Source organism: Prinia subflava, chromosome 14 (assembly GCF_021018805.1).
Source record: "Prinia subflava isolate CZ2003 ecotype Zambia chromosome 14, Cam_Psub_1.2, whole genome shotgun sequence".
Lineage (NCBI taxonomy): Eukaryota > Metazoa > Chordata > Aves > Passeriformes > Cisticolidae > Prinia > Prinia subflava.
Window position 1 is genome coordinate 7287640 of NC_086260.1, and position 18296 is coordinate 7305935.

Here is an 18296-nt window from a genome sequence, read left to right on the forward strand (position 1 = left end):
TTCTCCATGTTGCTTTGCAAAAGTTCTGCAAAGTTTTGCCTTGCACACTTCTCAGGAAACTGAAGTCAACAAAGCAATGGATAGGAAGGATTTTAGTGAATGAATCGGCTCCTTCTGATATTATAGCAGTAGATAAAATTAAACAGAGAAACCCCCAAACCCACAAGACCCAGAACAAACCCGTTCCCCAAACAATGGCCTTTTCAGTCATTAAGTGGGAATAACATGCACCAATATGGATTATGATGCCTGCAAATGCACCACACTAAAATAAAATTAGTTTAAAAGGCAGGGATAATATCATCATCAGGTAGCTTTCTTGCAGGGTGGAAAATAGCTTTAATAACTTCATTGTTGGAACTAGTACACAAATATAAAAGCTCTCCTCTCCCCCAGTACAGCAGTGATTGTGTTAAAAGCGTGATCTCTAAGTCTTGAGGGCTCTTTTGGTGTGCCCAGCCTATGAAAAACAAGGGCTATGGCACAGCTGGAAATCAGCAATGCAGAGTGTTGAAATCTCATTTAGAGGTGGGTGAATTTCAGAGTACAGAACCAAATGGGAAAATTCATTATATGGGAAGTTAATGCATCATGCTGCCTAGGAAGGATGCTGAGAGGTGGCACAGGAAAATCAATAAAAATGGAAGTGCAGGCCAAATGTGGAATAAGAGCTCCAAAAGGCAAAGAATCAAAAGTTAGTATTACATTTTTGGGGCACGCTTTTTGGACTTACTTAGAAGGAAATGACATAATGGGACTTTACTCTCTGTTTTGGGTAGGGACCACTGTATAGTCTGAGGAAGGAAAGAGGGTGAGACATGATTCAAGCAGAAAATTCTGGCAGGAGTAGCTGTGTGCTCAGGAGTCACCGGCCCTGCTCAGGGCTGTTCATTGCTGAGGCTGTCAATAAATACCTGGCAATAACAAATACCTGCTCAAAGCACCCAAAGTGGTGGGTTTGAAGCCATTTGTGAGAGAATGGACTTTGTTGAACTGGCTCAAAGCCTGTGGGGATGCAGCTGCCTCAAAACAATTCTGTGAGCAAACTGGAAACCACCAGGAAAGCATTGGACTGGGTCAGCATTTTGTGCCCTGTGTCTGTGACTTTGTGGCCATTGGCAGAATTGGCTTTATCATCTTGTGCATTGTTTTTTTACCCAGCTACATGCATTGACAGGGGCATAAAACAAGAAAGAAATAAGGGTATAAAAAGTGGAGTGTACCAGTATTCCTTATTTAAGAACTTTGGTGTAATTTGAGTTACTTTATGTAATTTATATTAAATTGCCATATTCTTTTCGCTTGTCATTTTGTATCTTGTTCTATTTGTTTTTGTCTTATCTTTTATGTGACAAATTTCCAGCTTAATATTATTTGTTGGCAGTTTCATACCTGATCTTCGTGGTGGATACCAGCACAACAAGGTGTTTCAGAAACTATTGGAGCTGATGAATCAAAGACCAGTCATTGATCTTCACTGGGGACTGGAAGGTGCTGAGTCCTGACTGATCAGGCACCCGTGGAGAAACTGGAGGAGAATTTTGACAAATAGAAAAAACAGTGTTGTGACAGGGCTCTGCTCACCTGATCAGATTAGCCTGAATCAGTTATTCTTCCTAATACATGCTGCTAGGAGGTCAATAGTGCTTCTGAAGTCCATGTAGGACTTATAGCCTGAGAGTAAACAAACCATCTGTATCTTTTTTATTTCAGAAAACAGAGGAGGGGAAAAAAAGGTGCAAAGATTTATTTATGACCAATTTCACAGGCTGAAATCAATGTACAGGTCACTGGGAGACTTTCAGGCAAAGGCATAACATATGTCTAAGAGGCTCAAAGTAAGAGGCTATCTAGAAAATTGGATTTAAGTTATAAGGAAGCTTATTTAAAGCAGTAAAATTCAGAAGGCAGAGCCTTTCATAACCTAAGGTACTGAACCTTTAAGAGTTTTTAGGATTCCACCCCAGTCCAATAATGGTGTTTTTCAGCTTGAAGTCTGGTATTAAGCAGCACTAAGGACTTTCCTTGCTAGTTGCAAAGTGCTATAACCTTTCTATACCTAGATAAATAAAGTGTCCCCTTTTATTCTGTGTTATCATTTTTATACAGCTACATGTATTACACCTACAAGCCATCAGTCTCTTTTGGTCACAGTCACACTGTATTCAGATTCACGATAAAAAGATATTTAATTTAAATGACATTAAATTAAATTTTAAATTAAAATGTTCATCTGATGGTTGGACACAGAGTTTGTCCAACAGTTGTGACACTGAGCCAATACCATTGAAGATAATAATTTGAACCTGTTAGGAGAATGAAGCTGTGTGTACTGATGGTCCCATCAGGCTGCATGTAATGAAGGCCAATATTTTTTTTCCATGATTTTCTGTTCTTCTTGATTGTGTGCTGATGAAACACGATAAGAACCTTGTTACAGAAAAATGCTCATTTATGTAGTACATGCAGGACACCTCCATTCCATCCCTCTTGTGCACCCCATTGGAACCCCACAGAAGAAACAGCCAGGCTTTCCATAAGAGACCATAATTTCCCCCCTATGCATGGGCTGAGAGAAGCATAAAGACCTCATTTCATCCTGCAATCAAGTTCATCAGCTCTCCCTTTGCTCTTCCTTCTCAGCAAGGAACTGGGAAGGATCCCAGCCTTCCCTCTCATGACAGAGACCTGCAGCATCTCAGAACTCTAGACTGACTGGCAGAACCTCACCTTAGGAGACTCTGGGGGTCTTTGTGATGCATGGCTGAGGAGCCACAGTTCCTCTGTAATGATGTGAAAATATTTTTAAAGAGTCTGTACTAGATTTATTACTTGGGCTTTATTTGGAGGTTCCCACTGTTGCCTCAGTGTCTCATTCCCTGCCTGAGCAGTCAGAGTCTGCTGCTCTCATCCTGCAGACAGAGCATCTTTTTGGAACAAAACCCCAGTGAAACAGATGATGGGGGGCTGGTACCATGTTCCCTATATTGAGCCTTGGGCTTCCTGCCCGTAATGCCTTCTCCCAAGACAAAAGACACATACCTTCTGCCTTTCTTCTGATGTGGGCCCAAAAACTCTTTCAGCAGCTCCTTAGAGAAAGGAGAAAACTATTTATGATTAGATCTAGTGCAAGGATATCCTGTGATATGGGACACAGGGCCAACAGGGTTTGAGCTGGGGAGTGACGGAAATGATGAGCTGTGCAGAAAGAATGGCTCACAGACACAGAGACAGGGAAATGTGAACTATTTGAAATGGTTCCCATAAGAGACATAGAACTGAAATGCAAAATCTTTTAAAAATTCAAAACCATAGTATAGAACACAAATGAAGCAGGCATTGAGTCCTAAACAAGGATTTCAAGCCATAAGGAAGATAACAACTTTAGAAAAGAAAAGCAAGCCCAGTGACTGTCAGATTGATTGAACACAATGTCAGGAAAGATTGCTTTGTGAGTGTTGCTTCTTAAAGCATTACTAAGTCAGAAAGGCATCAAAAACATTGATTGGCAGCAAAGGGGAACAGAAATCACCAGTGATCAATAAGGTGGCTGCCAGCAGGTGGGGATGACATATCAGTGCAGGAAGTACTTTGTGGGGCTTCAAGTGGCTAAGTAATAGGACTGGGACTAAGCCATTGATCAAAATGATTTTTATGTTGTAAAAGGTCTTGAAAATAAACCTTCTGGCATTTGAATCCATTTAATAAAAACACTGCTATCATTTGTACCTGCTTAAGATGACTGCTAGCAGCCTCTGGAAGCCTTAAAGGCTAAACTTGTAAGCTGTTTATTACAGAAGATGTTGGGATCTCCTGATACCACCAATTAATTCAGGCATAGTGTTAGTAGTGGGATGTGCTGGTAAATCATACCTCTGTTGCCAGAGTATTAATGAACTACTTACTACATCTTTCCACCTGGTGCAGGTCTCAGCCTGGCCTCTTCCCTGAGTGTTCCCAAGCACGGAATCCAAGTACCTTCTCCAAGGCTTTGCCTTTTCTCTTGTCCTCCACTCCTGCCTCTGTTGCTCACCGGGATGTCTCAGGAGGAGCAGGGGCCTCCTGGAGCAAATGCTGCACGACCTTGGCGGAGCAGGGACCTCTGCCCCGTTTGTTATCTGTGCAATGATGACCTGGCAGCTGGGGGCTCACCTCAGAGGTGCTGCTCTCTAGTAGAAATGCTGGGTTGTTTTCATATACAAAGCTGCCTTGGAGTGTTCTGATTTCTTTAGCTGTTACAGAGCTGTTTTTCTTGTTCCATGACTGCCCCAGGTCATGTTCCCACTGCCTAACCCCTACCTTCCTCTGTTTTTTGTCATACCTATCAAAGATGTAGGAACAGTTATACCCTTCCTTCAGGAGTGGTGATTAAAGTACCAGGAGACAAGCCCCACAGCCTCCCTGCTCCTGCCTTTTCAGGCTTTCTCCATCATTTCAGCAGGCAATGCCCTGGTTCATCCTGTCTTTGCTCAGATTTCCTGCTCACTCCCCAGCCCCATTGCTCTCTTTTGTCTGCCTTCAGCAGGGCTACATTTTTTCATTTGTGTGGTTCTCCCTTCCAAAATGGGAGACTGGGAGGTGTCCTTACCTGGTCCCAGTGCAGGCCTGCCAAACCTGCATGTCTTTACCTTGCAGCTGGTGGGTTGGGTCATGCTCAGCTTGCCACACTCTGCATCCTCCAGGCACTTCCCAGACAAGCAGGATTTACACAACTTTTTCCCGTATTGTTGCTGTGAAGTGTTGTGTACCCTCCTACCTGTGCATGCAGGGGCTGCCATCTCCTCCATGGAGGTGAAGCAGCCAAGCTGGGCAGAGGAACCTTCCCCTGGAGCCTGCTTCTGGCCTGGAAAAGTTATAGAGGGCACTGGAGGTGCTGGAGCATCCCCTAGAGCAGGTGTGGCAGGCTGGGAAGCAGCTCCCTGCTGCTCATCCACAAGGCAGCAGGACCTGCTGGTGGGAAGGTGTTGAGCTGCACCTGGGGCAGCAACAAGGGGCTGGTGTGGGGTGGGGGGCTTGGCAGGGGTCATCAGGCTGCTGTGCAGTGTCCCTCTGACCACAGTCCCCATCCACTGCTCCACGATCCCCCTTCCTCCCAGTCAACCAGAACACAGACCATGCAGGTGAGAATGCAGCAACAAAAGGCATCAGATGAAGTGTATTGATTTTAATCAGCAATTTTACCCCAACAAGTGGTTTGAGTTATTGATGTTTTTGTCCCTTTGCAGGTGCTGCTCCAGAGGCTGAATGCTGCCGAGTTTCTAAAGGCGCTGCCAGCCTGGGCAGCTGCTGTGCCAGCAGCAGATTGCAACAAAAATCTGTCCACAAACTTGAGTGGCTTCCCCCTAAGAACAACAAAATCGGTAACACAGCCCTGAGCACAGACCCAGAATGGGAGGTGGTGTGTGCAGCTGCCAAGGTTTTGTTGCAAAGCACCGAGAGCATTGGTGGCATCACAGTGCCCACCTCAGTGCCACCTCCTGGCTGGAGCAGCCAGCAGGTGTGACTGTGACACTCTCCATGGGGATATTTGCTGCACTGTCTCTAGGATTTGCAACGTCTGCACCCCCCAGTCTGTGTGAGATGGGAAGGATCTCACCTTTTGCATTTCCCACCACAGTGCTGAGGTTAGTGAGCAATGCCACTCATCACAGTAAATCTGATAATGGGGGCTTGGGGGAAGCCCCTGCTCCTGCAGGCTGGTAAGAAACAGAAATAGATTGAAGGAAGGGCACGTCCAAGGAGCCGGCCAGAAAGCTCAGGATCTGAGTCCTGTTCAGAATGGAGACAGTCCCCTTCCCAGAGGGGTTCTGATGGGTCACAACTGTCTGGGGAGGAGCCCTGGTGCAAAGGGATGGGGTTATTATTTTCTGGCAGCTCTCTAATAGTTGGAGACAATGAAGGGAACAGTGAACTCCACTGTCACTGGCAGTTCCCAGCTGAGCACTGCTTGGAAATTTGAGATCTAATTAAAGCAGGCCTTGGATCTCATCATTCTTCCTGCATGCCATGGACAATGAAATACTGACTCCTGCATCTGTTCCTTGTGTGCACCCAATGCAAATAAGTAAGAACTCCGTAAATACATCAAAAACCATACTTTATTTTATGTATAGCAATACAATTTACATATTAAATAACACTATAATAGAATGATTTCATATAGTTTAACATAACAAAAAGAAGATTCTTCAAGTTACAAAAAGCCCCCAAACAAAAACCAAAATTGAACAAAAAGTCTCCCTCAAAATGCTCCCTCCCACCCTTTCCCCAAACCAAACACCACATTTTTATTTTTCTTCTGAATGGATCAATGAGACAAACGCATCTAGTGACTGGCTAAGTCTAAATCCTGTTGCACACACTGACAATGGAATTTAAAAAAAAAATCCAACTTTCACAATCACTGCCCCAAAGAAATGACATGTGTGGAAATCTTTTTTGGAGTGTGATGATGGTGTCTCCACTACCTTGAAACACAGAAGGTTTGTATTCACATAACCACCACAGAACTAGGAAGGAGGTGAAACTAGAAAAAAATTAGCTTTATATGAAAATATAAAATTCTATGATTATATACCATAGATACAAAGTTCCCAGAAGATGCTTATCTAAGCAACAAAATATTTACAGTTTTAATGACTTTGCTATTTTAAAAATGAAGGAAAAGAAAATAGGAGTACACATGAATGCTTCGGTCTTTAGAAACAATGGCTGCGTGCTAGTCTCAAGTGTTCTAACAAAACAAAAAAGTCACTACCCCAAATGTTGGAGAGTTGTGACATTGTATAAAATTGACTATCTCCTCTTTTGGAGACGTTTATTCTTAAAACTCAAGACATTTTTCTTGAAATTAATTATCCTCTGTAGAAAATGCTTCCCTTTGCAAATAGTTAACAAAAACACTAAAAACAGTTTAACAGCTAAGACAAAGTAGAGGCCAAATCTCTTTATTACAGTTCCTCTCTTTCCTTATGTTTGCATTCCTTCTCCTTTGATAAGTGAAGCCAGTGTAGTTCACATTGTTAGAATGGCAACAAGGAGAAGAAGAGCAAAGGGGTAACAGTGAATTACATCTGAAAAAAAACCAGGAGAGAAAAAAGAAAAAGAAGAAAAGCAATGCAGTAGATTAACAAATAGGCATTTTCCCTTCATATAAAAATTCACTGGCACCATTTGAACATAAACTTCGGAACAAAAGATCTGATGTCAAAAGACACGAATTTGTGAAAGACTGCTAAATCTTCAAGACAACTACATTTTTTTTAAATTAAGTTGGTTTTGTTTTGCTGAGAATTAGTAGCATGTATCTTTGGTAGAATCCCTATCTATACTTTTTAGCTTTTAAATAAAATACATCAGCTTTAAAACAGATTAATGAGAAGGCAGTTGTGCTGTATCATAAAGATTCTTCTCCTAATGTACCAATGTATCACTCTGTGTTCAAGCAATTTGAGCAGTCAGAAACTGGAAAAACAAGTGAAATTTTGCAGATCCTGTAAATGACTCCACTAACCTAGAGCAGACCCACAGTACAGAAACAGTCACAAGGAAAAGTTTAAGGTGTTTGGATTTTTCTTTTTCCCTGTTTCTAAATTAGCATTTGGAAACAGACACTGAAATACTGACAAATGCTCTTTCAAATGAATTCTTTTTTAAAAAATGAATTCTTTTTTAAAAAATGAATTCTTTAAAATTCTTTAGACATTGATCCTGCAGAAGATTTGGTGCTTACTCTGCACACCTGAGCAGTCCCACTGGCTCCCCCAGACCTTCCTACTAAAGCCAAGCTCACACACAGCAGTGTTTGGAGGATGGGTTATTCTGAGCCTGCCACCTATTTCGGATGTTCAGACCACACAGAAGCCTTCCAAGCATTCCCACTTGGAAAGCTTGGCTGCCTGTATGGTCTCAAGACACAGTTCAGCCTTTCACATGGTCTGCGGGCACAGGACATGTGCAAGACATGGAGAAATGGGATTTTCTAAATGGAGACACGTGTGCTTCAGTCCTTCTGCTCCTTATTTCTCAGGGCTGATGCTGAGGACCACACTCTGCAGTGATAGGGGAATGTTCTCAGGTTCTCTTAATTTGCACATTGCTTGGGAACCTTTGATGCTTGAAGGACATCCTGAGTGAATGGCAGGAGCTGGGTACAGCAGAGGGGCTGGGGTCCCAAAAGCAAGGAGGTGATTTGCAGAGCAGGGCTTTGTCTGGGCACTCGTGGGAGCATCAGGAGAGTTTATCAGTGCCCATCTCTGAGCAGACATTGCTCCTTCTGCCACTCACTCAGCCCCAAGGAAAGGGGCAAACCTGTGTAAGAGAGCAGAACTGCAGCTGCTTACAGGAGGATAGATTTGGCTCTTCCGTGTGCTTAATCCTGATCTTCACAAGCAATTTCTAGCTTCACCCCTTCAAGCCTCATGCATCACTACCACCTGTTGGCTACCTGGCTGTCAGCACAGCACTTAACATACAGCTCCAGCTCCCTTACAAAACAATCCATGGAGAACTCAGAGAACATCAGGGTACATCATTTCCCCATGGATTCAACCCAAGAAAGTATTTCAGGTGTTGGAAAATGCCAATGCAAATGCATAGGTTTCCAAAGCATCCACCAAAGTTCAACCCCCGCAGCCTTCATTCATTGATGTTTAAAACTTGTGAAAAGGTTAGGGATTAAACCAGGGGTATTCAGGCAGTGTGTCACAAACCACAGTTATATTCCATCATGCCAGTGAAATGAAAAGTAATCACCTGAAAGTACTGAACAAATCCAACTCCTTGATGCCTGCAGTAATCTTTGTGTCACTTAGTTGTCAAGGTTTGAATTTCTAACTTCTCCCTACATCTTCCCAGGAACTTAAAATACTTCTAGATTAAACTGATCCAACTCACGAGTCCCTTTGTGCTACCAGCTGGCATTGGCTGGGTCCAGGCTCAGACTGGGGGCACAGGGGGGCTCAGCAGCCTTTGAGGCTGAAATACCAGAAAACCACTGAAAAACCAGAAAACCACTCAGCAAAACCTTCCGACCCTTGCAGGGAGCAGCACTTGAGAACTTACTTAAACCATTCTCTTACTGGGGTGTAGTGACCAGTGGGTAGTCCTAACTCCTACTGACTCCCACCCCCATGCAGTGCAAAGGGGATGCAAACTACAATATTTTGAAACTTTCTGCATATATTTTATTTGGATTAGCTGCTGCTGAACAGCTTATTAAATTGTGATTTCCTCACTGAAACCATGGGCTTATTAAATTGTTTGGTATTAGCAATTATTGGGATCGCTTGGATGGAGGGATTCAACAAACTGAGAAGTAAAAGGTGACTGTGTAAAAGGTTGCTGATGAATTCTTAAATTCTTTGAATCATCCTCTTATTAAGATAAAAGGCCAAATGTTAGCACATACCAGTTTGCTCAGCTCCTCTGTTCTCAGTGAGGCCGTATCAGTTTGCACCTCACATGGTTCTGAACCAACAGATCTACTCTCAATATCCCTGTAAGCAGTTTGCATTCAGCTTCCTCGTGAGTGAAAATACACAGAACCTTGCCAAATGTCTGTATTTCAGCAAGACTGGACTGGCAGAAATTAATAGGTTTACACTTAAATGAAAAAAAAACAAAACAAAACAAGAAGCTGTAATATTTTGACAAGTCCTGAAAAATTACAATGCATGTTTTCTGTAGTTTAGAAGTGAAGGAATTAATGCCACATATAAGGGATAGTGCCTTTAACTGTATACCAAGGGTCAGGATGGTTGAAATCACATATTTCCTTTTCCAGGCAGATTCAATAACCCCTCCCTACTCAGCCAAGCTATGAAGGGCACAACTAATTTTAATTTTCAGGAGAATTAAGCATGTGCTTACTTCTTTTGTTAAACTGGGATTGACCTTGTTGAATTGCAACCAAATACAAACGAAGAGGGAGCCAGTGAGGATGTAAACTTAAATGCTCCAAACAGTAATTATTTACATAATCTGGGGGAAACCATTCTATTGGCGTGGGAGGGAAAACACAATAAGCTAGGTTTGTGCTAAAGAATTAGTCTGGCAAAAAAAAAAGAGGGAGAATGTAACTTTATAGGTAGTTTTTTTATTAGTTTGCTTCACCAGTAAATATGGATCAGTACTTTATGTTTTAGCACTAAAGTATGAAAATTACACACCTGTAAAAATGGCATCTAACAGTTATGAAATTAAGAAACGCCTGTCATCATGTAACATACCATTAGGTGTGAGGTCATATTCAAGAAATAGTAAGGAAATTAGATGTGTTTAAAATATTGAATAGCTTAGTAATGTAAAATATTGCTACCTTTAATATATCTGAAAACTGTTGTGATTTTGGGTTGTCATAGATTTCTCACTGTATTGGCTCTGATGAAAATAAAACCAAAATACTTTCCCATCACAGGGCTGGCTAAAAACCAAAATCAACATTTTCCTGAATACAGGGGGGAAACTTTGAAATTGTAAATTCAAAACTTATCACCGCATCCCACATATGAATTGCATCTAATTTATCATTATATCGTATGTAATTTATATAATCCATGTGAAGCAAGTCTCAGGCCTGTAAGTGTACAACACAGCAGTTTGAAACAATACAGAAATAATTGTTTCAGCTCCACAAGGTTGTTAGACCTTCACTGTAGCTAATAATCACCTGCCACATTCTGTCAAGGATGAACACTGCTCATCCACTCCACTGGAATGCAGAACACCATTACCAAAACTTTGACATGATCACTAAATAATAAATATGGTACGGAGGGGTACAGTATCTGTTGTAGAAAGAATCCATCTGGCCTAGCATTCAAGATTTGAGATTTGAGGGTCACTGTAGTTAGCAAAACTTCACTGCATTTAAACAAAACAGAAAAAGCGTGTGTTTGTTGTCATGGAATGTCACATCAGGGCTTGTCTTGTATTAGGATATTATAGGCAGTAACACTGATCATATAGTGCAAACTAGATAAAATTGCGTTTCACTGTGTGAAATAAACAGAGGTGCAAATGCTCAGTAGGATACCATTAAGACATAAAATGGCAAAAAATAAATATCAAAACTTTTATCAGTGTAAAAAAGTAATTGGGTTATTGTATAACCTAGAGTCTGGCAAAAAAGGCCTCAAAAAAGTTCAGTCTTCAGAAGTTCTACAAATTAAGTGCCTTTTCAGGTTCCCAATTAGACAAGAGACTCCATGCTTTCTGCGGGATCGGATTCGTCACTGGCCATCACTGCACCGTTCTTGTCCAGTGTCATGGGACCATTTCCATTCTCCTTAGTGCTGACCAAGCTTAGCATTGCCTTATAAAGAAACTGGTACTGTTCCTGGAAAAGAAAGAACAACTTATTTCCATCCTTTTAAGTGAGCATAACTGATTGGCACTTTGATTTGGCATTTCCAGGGAAGGTCATGGGTATTCATTACCAGCAGCATACGCATAGCAAAGAAATGGACTTAGATCAGTTACCTCTGTTCATCCAGATTCACCTTGTCAACCCAAACGCCAGTTTGGGGTAGGTTATATTATTTCTGATATGCTACCAAACACTTCAGGAGGGCAGGACAAAACCTGAGGCCCCAGCTCAGGCCCAGGTCATTCCCTGGGTGGCAGAACCTTGTACCACACACACGGAGGAAAGGGGCTGCTCCTGCTGGACACGCAGGAAAGAGCCTCATCTCCCTGCAGCCCCACCTGCCCTAAGCATCCCTTCACACCACAACGTGCCAGACCTAAAGAGCTCAGCTTAGCTCACAGGGCTGGCAGGCAGACGGAGACAATCTGAAAGGTCCTTCTCTGCTAGGACTTGCCTGTATGATGCTTCCTTCCAAAGTATGAGAAATAAATTTAAGTGCAAATCAGAGACTAACAGTGTGGCTTGAAGGCTAACAAAAAATTACAACTACACAAAAAAAGTTCAAATGCAAATTCTGCTTGGTAGCAGATGCTGTAGGGCTTGATAACATACACTATGCATGTTTCAGTTCATGCTTTTGGTCTCAGATGAAAACCTTGTAAACTATTTATTTATAGTCCATTTAAAGACTTACAATGTCTGTAAATACTCCAGGCCGCATGAGATTTATCATCTTTGCCACCTGGAAAACATCGACAGCATTTTCATTCTCCAGCTGCTGAGACAGAGTGGTAAGGGCACATAGAGTTCCTGCTGACACAGCTCCATACCTGGAAAACCACACCAAAATAAAGAGTTACTCAGAAACACAACCTGGGCACTGACACAGAGTCATGAAAGTGTTGTTACAGTCTTATCTGATTACTTTAGTTCCTCTTTGTATCTATTAAATGCTTGTTTTATAGTGGCTAATTCTTTGTAATTTTAATTTACAGAAGAAATGTGATGGCACACCAGTCATCTCAGGTTATCTGCACTCTTCAACACAAAGAACTGCATCAGCAGCAGAACATGAGCCACTCCAAAACACCCAGCCTGGAGACTGTAACATGAAATGAGCTCTCCCACACCACACGGGCTGAGAGCATCTGCATTACAGTGGAGAGTATTTTAAATTCATTACTGGGAGCTCAAGCAAAACATGAGTGATTAGAAAGAAATGAGACTTTGCCTCTTCCTCCACATCTGACAATTGCAGAAAACTCACACAGCTCTGTGGTGCTCACAAGTAAATGGGGCACATCTCAAAGCCTTGCCTAGGTCTGATTCATCAGTAAAGGCAACATCTCTGAACCAGGCACCCAGGAGACATTACAGGTTTTGAGGAGTTGAGCTGTGTTGTCATGTAATAAAACCCCAAGGAGCAGTTATTCATCAGGAGCATGACTCAGTCCTTGAGATCTCCTTGAGATCAGGTCAGGGAGAAAACTCACTGCTGCAAGCCTGGGGTGTGCTTAGGCCAGAGGTGCACCATGAAGGATCCTACACCATGGCTTCAGAGGAGCCTCCTCTCTCCTCTGCTCTCTTGGTACTCAGGAGACTGAAATTCTGTCCTGGCTCTGCTCTGTGACTTTGAGAAAGTCTGTGTTTAAACGTTCCCACTGGCAAATGGGGTCATCAGTGCTGACATCCTCTCTAAGCCACTTGGAGAGCTTTATATGAAAACTGAAATAATCAGCAAGTGCTGCAATATCATCTTGTATTGCAAGATTACCACTAGGATTTGTACAGCATTGCCATGGAAATCAAGACAAATGCTGACTTAATTTTATATGATTTTTGCAAATTCAAACTCAGTTTACCTAGAAATGGGAAACAGAACTCAGATCACAATGGATGTGCTGTACTGGATGTGAGAACTAGAGGAGAAGCAGCAGCACCACACAGATGGCTGTGACTCATCTACAGAGGACAAAGTGCCCAGTGCATGTACTTGAGAGGACACAACTAAATCCTTCTGAGGGTGTAATGGCATCATTTTCACTTGGGCTGGTAATTTCCAGTTCCCAACAATCTGAAGACTTTTCTTGCAGAAAATTATGCAGCAGGTCTTTATGTAGTTGCCTACACTTGGGCAGTTACATTTAAAAATCTTGACAACTGTCTCAAGTTAGAATTTCTGAACTTTTAAAAATGTTATCAAGTTCATCCCACCATGTACTTCGTAAATACCACATGAATTTAGTTATCTGGAAATTCATATATTTGGAATTAATCTGCAGTTGTAATTATGAGTGGATTATGTGATATAGTTGTTGCATGTAGCAAAAGGAAATTTTCATTTTCAGCTACATTTCCTTAGACTCCAATGAAAAGCAGAATCCACATTATGTATTAGGCGTAAAGATAAAATCATTGAATATGACAAATAAACCAAAAAGCAATGTACAGAAAGAATGACTCAGCATTGCTTGGAATGCAATTTTGATTTTCTTTTTTTTTTTCATCTAGCAATGAAATGCCCAAATCAATAATGTTTCTAATTTTGTAAAACATAATCTTAAATACTGCAAGAGCAGCAAAACTTCACTTCAGACTACTCAAAGCATGAATATTAAAACCAGCCTGGAATTAATCAGTGCTAGTGAAAGGCAACAGAGCTTAAACTCTGCATAAGCAGGCAGGAGGAGGTAGTGGGAGAAGACACTACTTGCTGCAGCCCAAGGCACCATTTGCAGGAGCCAGTTGGGGAAAATCTGTTTCAGCAGCAACACATGGATATGCAGGGAAAGCTCCATCAGCACTGTGGATATGAATTCCTCCTGGAACACCAGCACAGTGCCTGCTCTGACCACTGACACATCAGAGCGTGGTAGAGAGGCTTTGGCAGAGATTCCCAAGACCTTCCCAGTGGTTCTGCTTGGTGGCAGTGACAAAGTCTAGCAGGCTGCAGAGCAGGGGGCTGCAGGCAGAGAGCCGCTTGCGCTGGCCCGGTGCTCACTCTCGGGACAACACGAGCACTGTCAGAAGCTGGGAATCCTTGGGATTTAAGCACAGAATGACTCCAGGAAGTGCTCTGCCCACCAGGAAACAGTCCCCCCAAGGAAATGAGGTCACACCCGGGCTCCAGCCTCACTACAATGGTATTTTGAAGCTCCATAATGTATGCAAGTAACAATATGCAGTGCAGCACTCAGCACCCTTTGTAACTGGGTGTTCAGGCATAGCTGGTGGGACAGTGCTCACCACTGTGCTGCAAAAGAGGCAAGTGTTGGGGCATACTGGCCTGGAGTTAATGGGCCCCCTCCCTCCCACTTTTATGGGCCCCTTGGAATGTTTTTTGGGAAGCAAAAGGAGGAAGAATAAATCTGCTTTTAGAAGACCTGGGCCCTTTGTCACGAGATAATTCTGCTGCTCATTGTGACACACAGCTGAGCTGAGCTTGTTCTCTTACACAGCACATGAAACCTGAGCTGTTAGAAGGAGCTTGGGCTGTTCTGAAACTTGTTTCCATCAGCCTTCATTAGGCTGCTTAGAGCCTTACATAAACCAAAGGTCTGCTGGATTCTGAAACAGGCTGTAGGATTTGCTTGGGCTACTTCCAGGAGCAGAAGAACCCAAAATGCTTCCAAAGCAAACAGCCTCACCTCCTGAGTTCACCTAAGGTTGGAACCAACATGAAAACTACACTAAGCAAAATGTATTTGGCCTCAGATGCCAACTGAAAACTCATCCTTGGAAGTTTATATATTCTTAATCTGTTCCCTGGACTACTAAACCCCACCTACTCCAGACAGGAATGGACATCAGTCCTAACAAGTGTCTTTCAGCTGAGTGTACAATCTGCACATAAATGGGAGAAAAGTGATGACATACTCATCATGAACTATGGTGGGGCCATCCCTCGTTAAGGCCTCTTCCTTGATTACATTGATAAGTTCAAAGGTGCTGCTTATGGGAGCGTCAGGGTTTGGCCATTTGGGGCACTGAAAGTGGCGCACTTCCAGAACGTAGTCATCCTGCAATGACAAACCAGCCTGGCATCAGCTTCCTCCACTCCAGGGACAGAGAGGGAAGAGCCTCACTGCAAACTGAAGGGAGACTTCCCTCTTCCCAACAGTTTACATAGAAAGAGGACACACAGCTCCAGCATGTCTGTAACAGTGAACACCCTAAAATAATGCAAAAATGTTAATCGATAAAAGAATTGTATTTGAATTTAGGGCTCATATCAAACCTCATATCAAACCTTTCAATTTTGTTAAAAGTCAAACAAAAACAACTAAGTCAAATTTATGCTGGCTTGCAAACTAATGTCTTGCAGCAAAGTCCAGCTGCAATCCAAACAGCAAACAAGAAACAGGTTTATTGTTTAAAAGGATCATGCTTACATCTTTATGATTAGTTAAGACCCCAAACAATTAAACTATAAATGCTGAATTTTGTAAGCAGAAATAAGACAATACACCTTGATATAATCACAGGTCTTCACTTTGCAGCAAGACAGACAATTAATACCAGCCTCACTAGCTAGAGAAATCTACCTGGAAGTAGAAGATGTGAGAGGGAGAAGGAGCCAATGAGAATACCTTTCCCCTAAGAGCAACATGAATCTACACGCATTTACAAGTAAGTCCTTTCCAAAAATTTTCTGAACTCTTCTTCTTCTGTATTTAAATGGCATCAATGTAATTCTGGTGAAAAGCAGACACACACTTGAAGATTTACTTTACCTGGGTAGCTTCAAGGATAAAGTCATGGATGATAATTTGCTCTTCGTTAGAGAGGCACAGTCTGTCTTTGCTGATAAGGGTCACAGTAAAGGCCTCACAGTTCATGGATTCCTCACGACTTGGCCAGTACACAAACTCATCTTCTGCCTGGAGAAATGAAAGAACACACTACTGCAGCCTTTCAGATACCTTGTGTGCAACAGAAAAATCCAGTGGATCAAAAAATTGCTTTGATAAATAGAGATGATCAGGAATTGACCTTTAAAAAACACTTCTCTCTAAAACAAATTTACTATTACAGTAGGCACTAAACCTGCCAGATCCTCCCTTTGTGTGTTCCAACAGGTAACATCTGTTTTTTAATTGGTTTCACAGGGAAATGGTTATCTTAGCTCACTCACACTTAACCTTTGTATTGTATCCCAGGCTTTATGACCTCCTGCCTACATGGGTTTGTTTGAAAGTCAGATATTTGTTCAGAAAAAACTCATTGACCTTTAAAAATTAATGACTTGTTATTTTTAATTTGTGTTTATCATGGTCTAATCCAAAACTCAAGGTCTATGGATCAGGCCTAGGTAGAAGATGATAGATACTTGGGCTTGAATTTTTAGGAGTGAGAGGAGTGAAGAGGAAGAGAAAAACCCAAATATTCTTTGCCTTGAAAAAAACACTGGCTAATCTTAATGCACGTTCTCCAACAAAACACCTCTGCCAAAGGGTATAAAACTGTGAAACCTCTGTGAGACTGGGATGGCTGGAAGGGGTTCAATGCTCAAGTAGCCTGACTGGCAGGATGTAAGTCAACACTGTTCTTTAAAATGTAACTGAGAATTCCTAATTTGCTGTAGAGAAAGGAAATTATGGTCTGTCAGCACATACATGCTAAGTCTGTTTCTTCTCCTGGTTTCAGAGGTCTATGTCCCTACAGCATGAGCACAGAAGTTGCCCTGGCCACATGCACATAGCAAACCCTTGTCTGCTCATCCCATCTTTCACTCATAAGCAAACATGAACCATCAGCTGATGTCATCCTGCTGTGGCCATGCACATCCCTCTACAACCAGGTGTATTTCTGTGGGTCTGCAGCTCTGATGCACAAGATATTGTTGAAGTTTGTGCAGTCAAGTGTTCATTCTGAAAATGTGACTTGTGGTTTTAAGTCCTTACAATGCTGCCCTAAACAAGCAGAAGCACTGGGAAGCAGAGTAATATTTTCAAGTGTCAAGCAAGGGACCTGCCCTGCCACCTGACAGGTGATCATGCAGCAGGTACCTTGCATTTTTGTCTTGTCCTTTGGCATTGCACATCCAGCACTTGGTGCTGCCTGAATCCCGAGCCACCCCTTCTTGCCAGCCAACACGTCCCACACTGAGCACTGAGCCAAGGCTGGACACCACTGCCTCCCTGGCCACCTCCACCTGGGAATGGTGAAACCACCGTGGCTGAGCCCAGCATTCCTCCTTTACCCTTTGATCACTGTGGTTCTGCAGAGCTATTTCATGTACATGAAGACAAGATCAGCCTCTTCATTTCCACCTGACATTCTTCCATTTCTTAAGTACTTTGTGATCCTATTGAATGTCTCTGAGCACTCCTTGCAGTGCTGCACTCCCTTTCATGCCCACACACAAGCAGCATATTGACTGCTGCCTCTTTATAGCCCCTCATCACTGCTATTTTCCTGCTGTAATGAAGGCAGTTTCTCTTCCACTTTCAGCTACAATTGTCTGCTCACCTCAGTGATGCGTGCATGAAAAAACAAACCGATTAGTTCTTAATCCCCTTCAACACGCCCTCTTGAGATGTGCTGGTAAATCTGCAAGTAGTGATTAGCACTTCACCTGTGTCTCCTTACTCTCACTCTCTGTCTGACTCATTATTTCCACTTAAATTAACATACTTGTTTGCTTTTTACTTTCATTAAAAATGGCATGTGCAGCCTTGCACAGGCACAGTCTTGCATGGCCAGAGGCTTAAGCTCAGGGGCAAACAAGCAACTATCCTGCTGTCCCTACCTTGCATTTCTGCTCCTCTCCACGCCCTTACCCACGACCCTAGGCTCTCCCTAGCCTCAGTGCTTGCATGCTGCCAGGCAGCCCCCAGGAGCCTTGCAGCTGTTGACAGCACTGCTGTGCTGTCTGTGAGCACTGGGGTCCCTCAGCCCTGCATGTCCAGGGGTGAGTGCAGAAAGC

At 42.6% G+C, this 18296-nt stretch overlaps 1 protein-coding gene across 1 annotated transcript in view; it reads right to left on the bottom strand.

Annotated features, from left to right (window-relative positions):
* Positions 1 to 6080: 6080 nt before the first annotated feature.
* Positions 6081 to 18296, bottom strand: part of PTPRG (protein tyrosine phosphatase receptor type G) — a 394663-nt gene continuing 382447 nt past the window's right edge. The window contains exons 26-29 of the mRNA XM_063411184.1: positions 16102 to 16248; positions 15245 to 15387; positions 12063 to 12198; positions 6081 to 11338 (exon numbers count right to left, since the gene is read on the bottom strand). Coding sequence (XP_063267254.1) covers positions 11192 to 11338; positions 12063 to 12198; positions 15245 to 15387; positions 16102 to 16248 — 573 coding nt within the window. The 3' untranslated portion in view covers positions 6081 to 11191. The remainder of the gene's footprint in view (positions 11339 to 12062; positions 12199 to 15244; positions 15388 to 16101; positions 16249 to 18296) is intronic.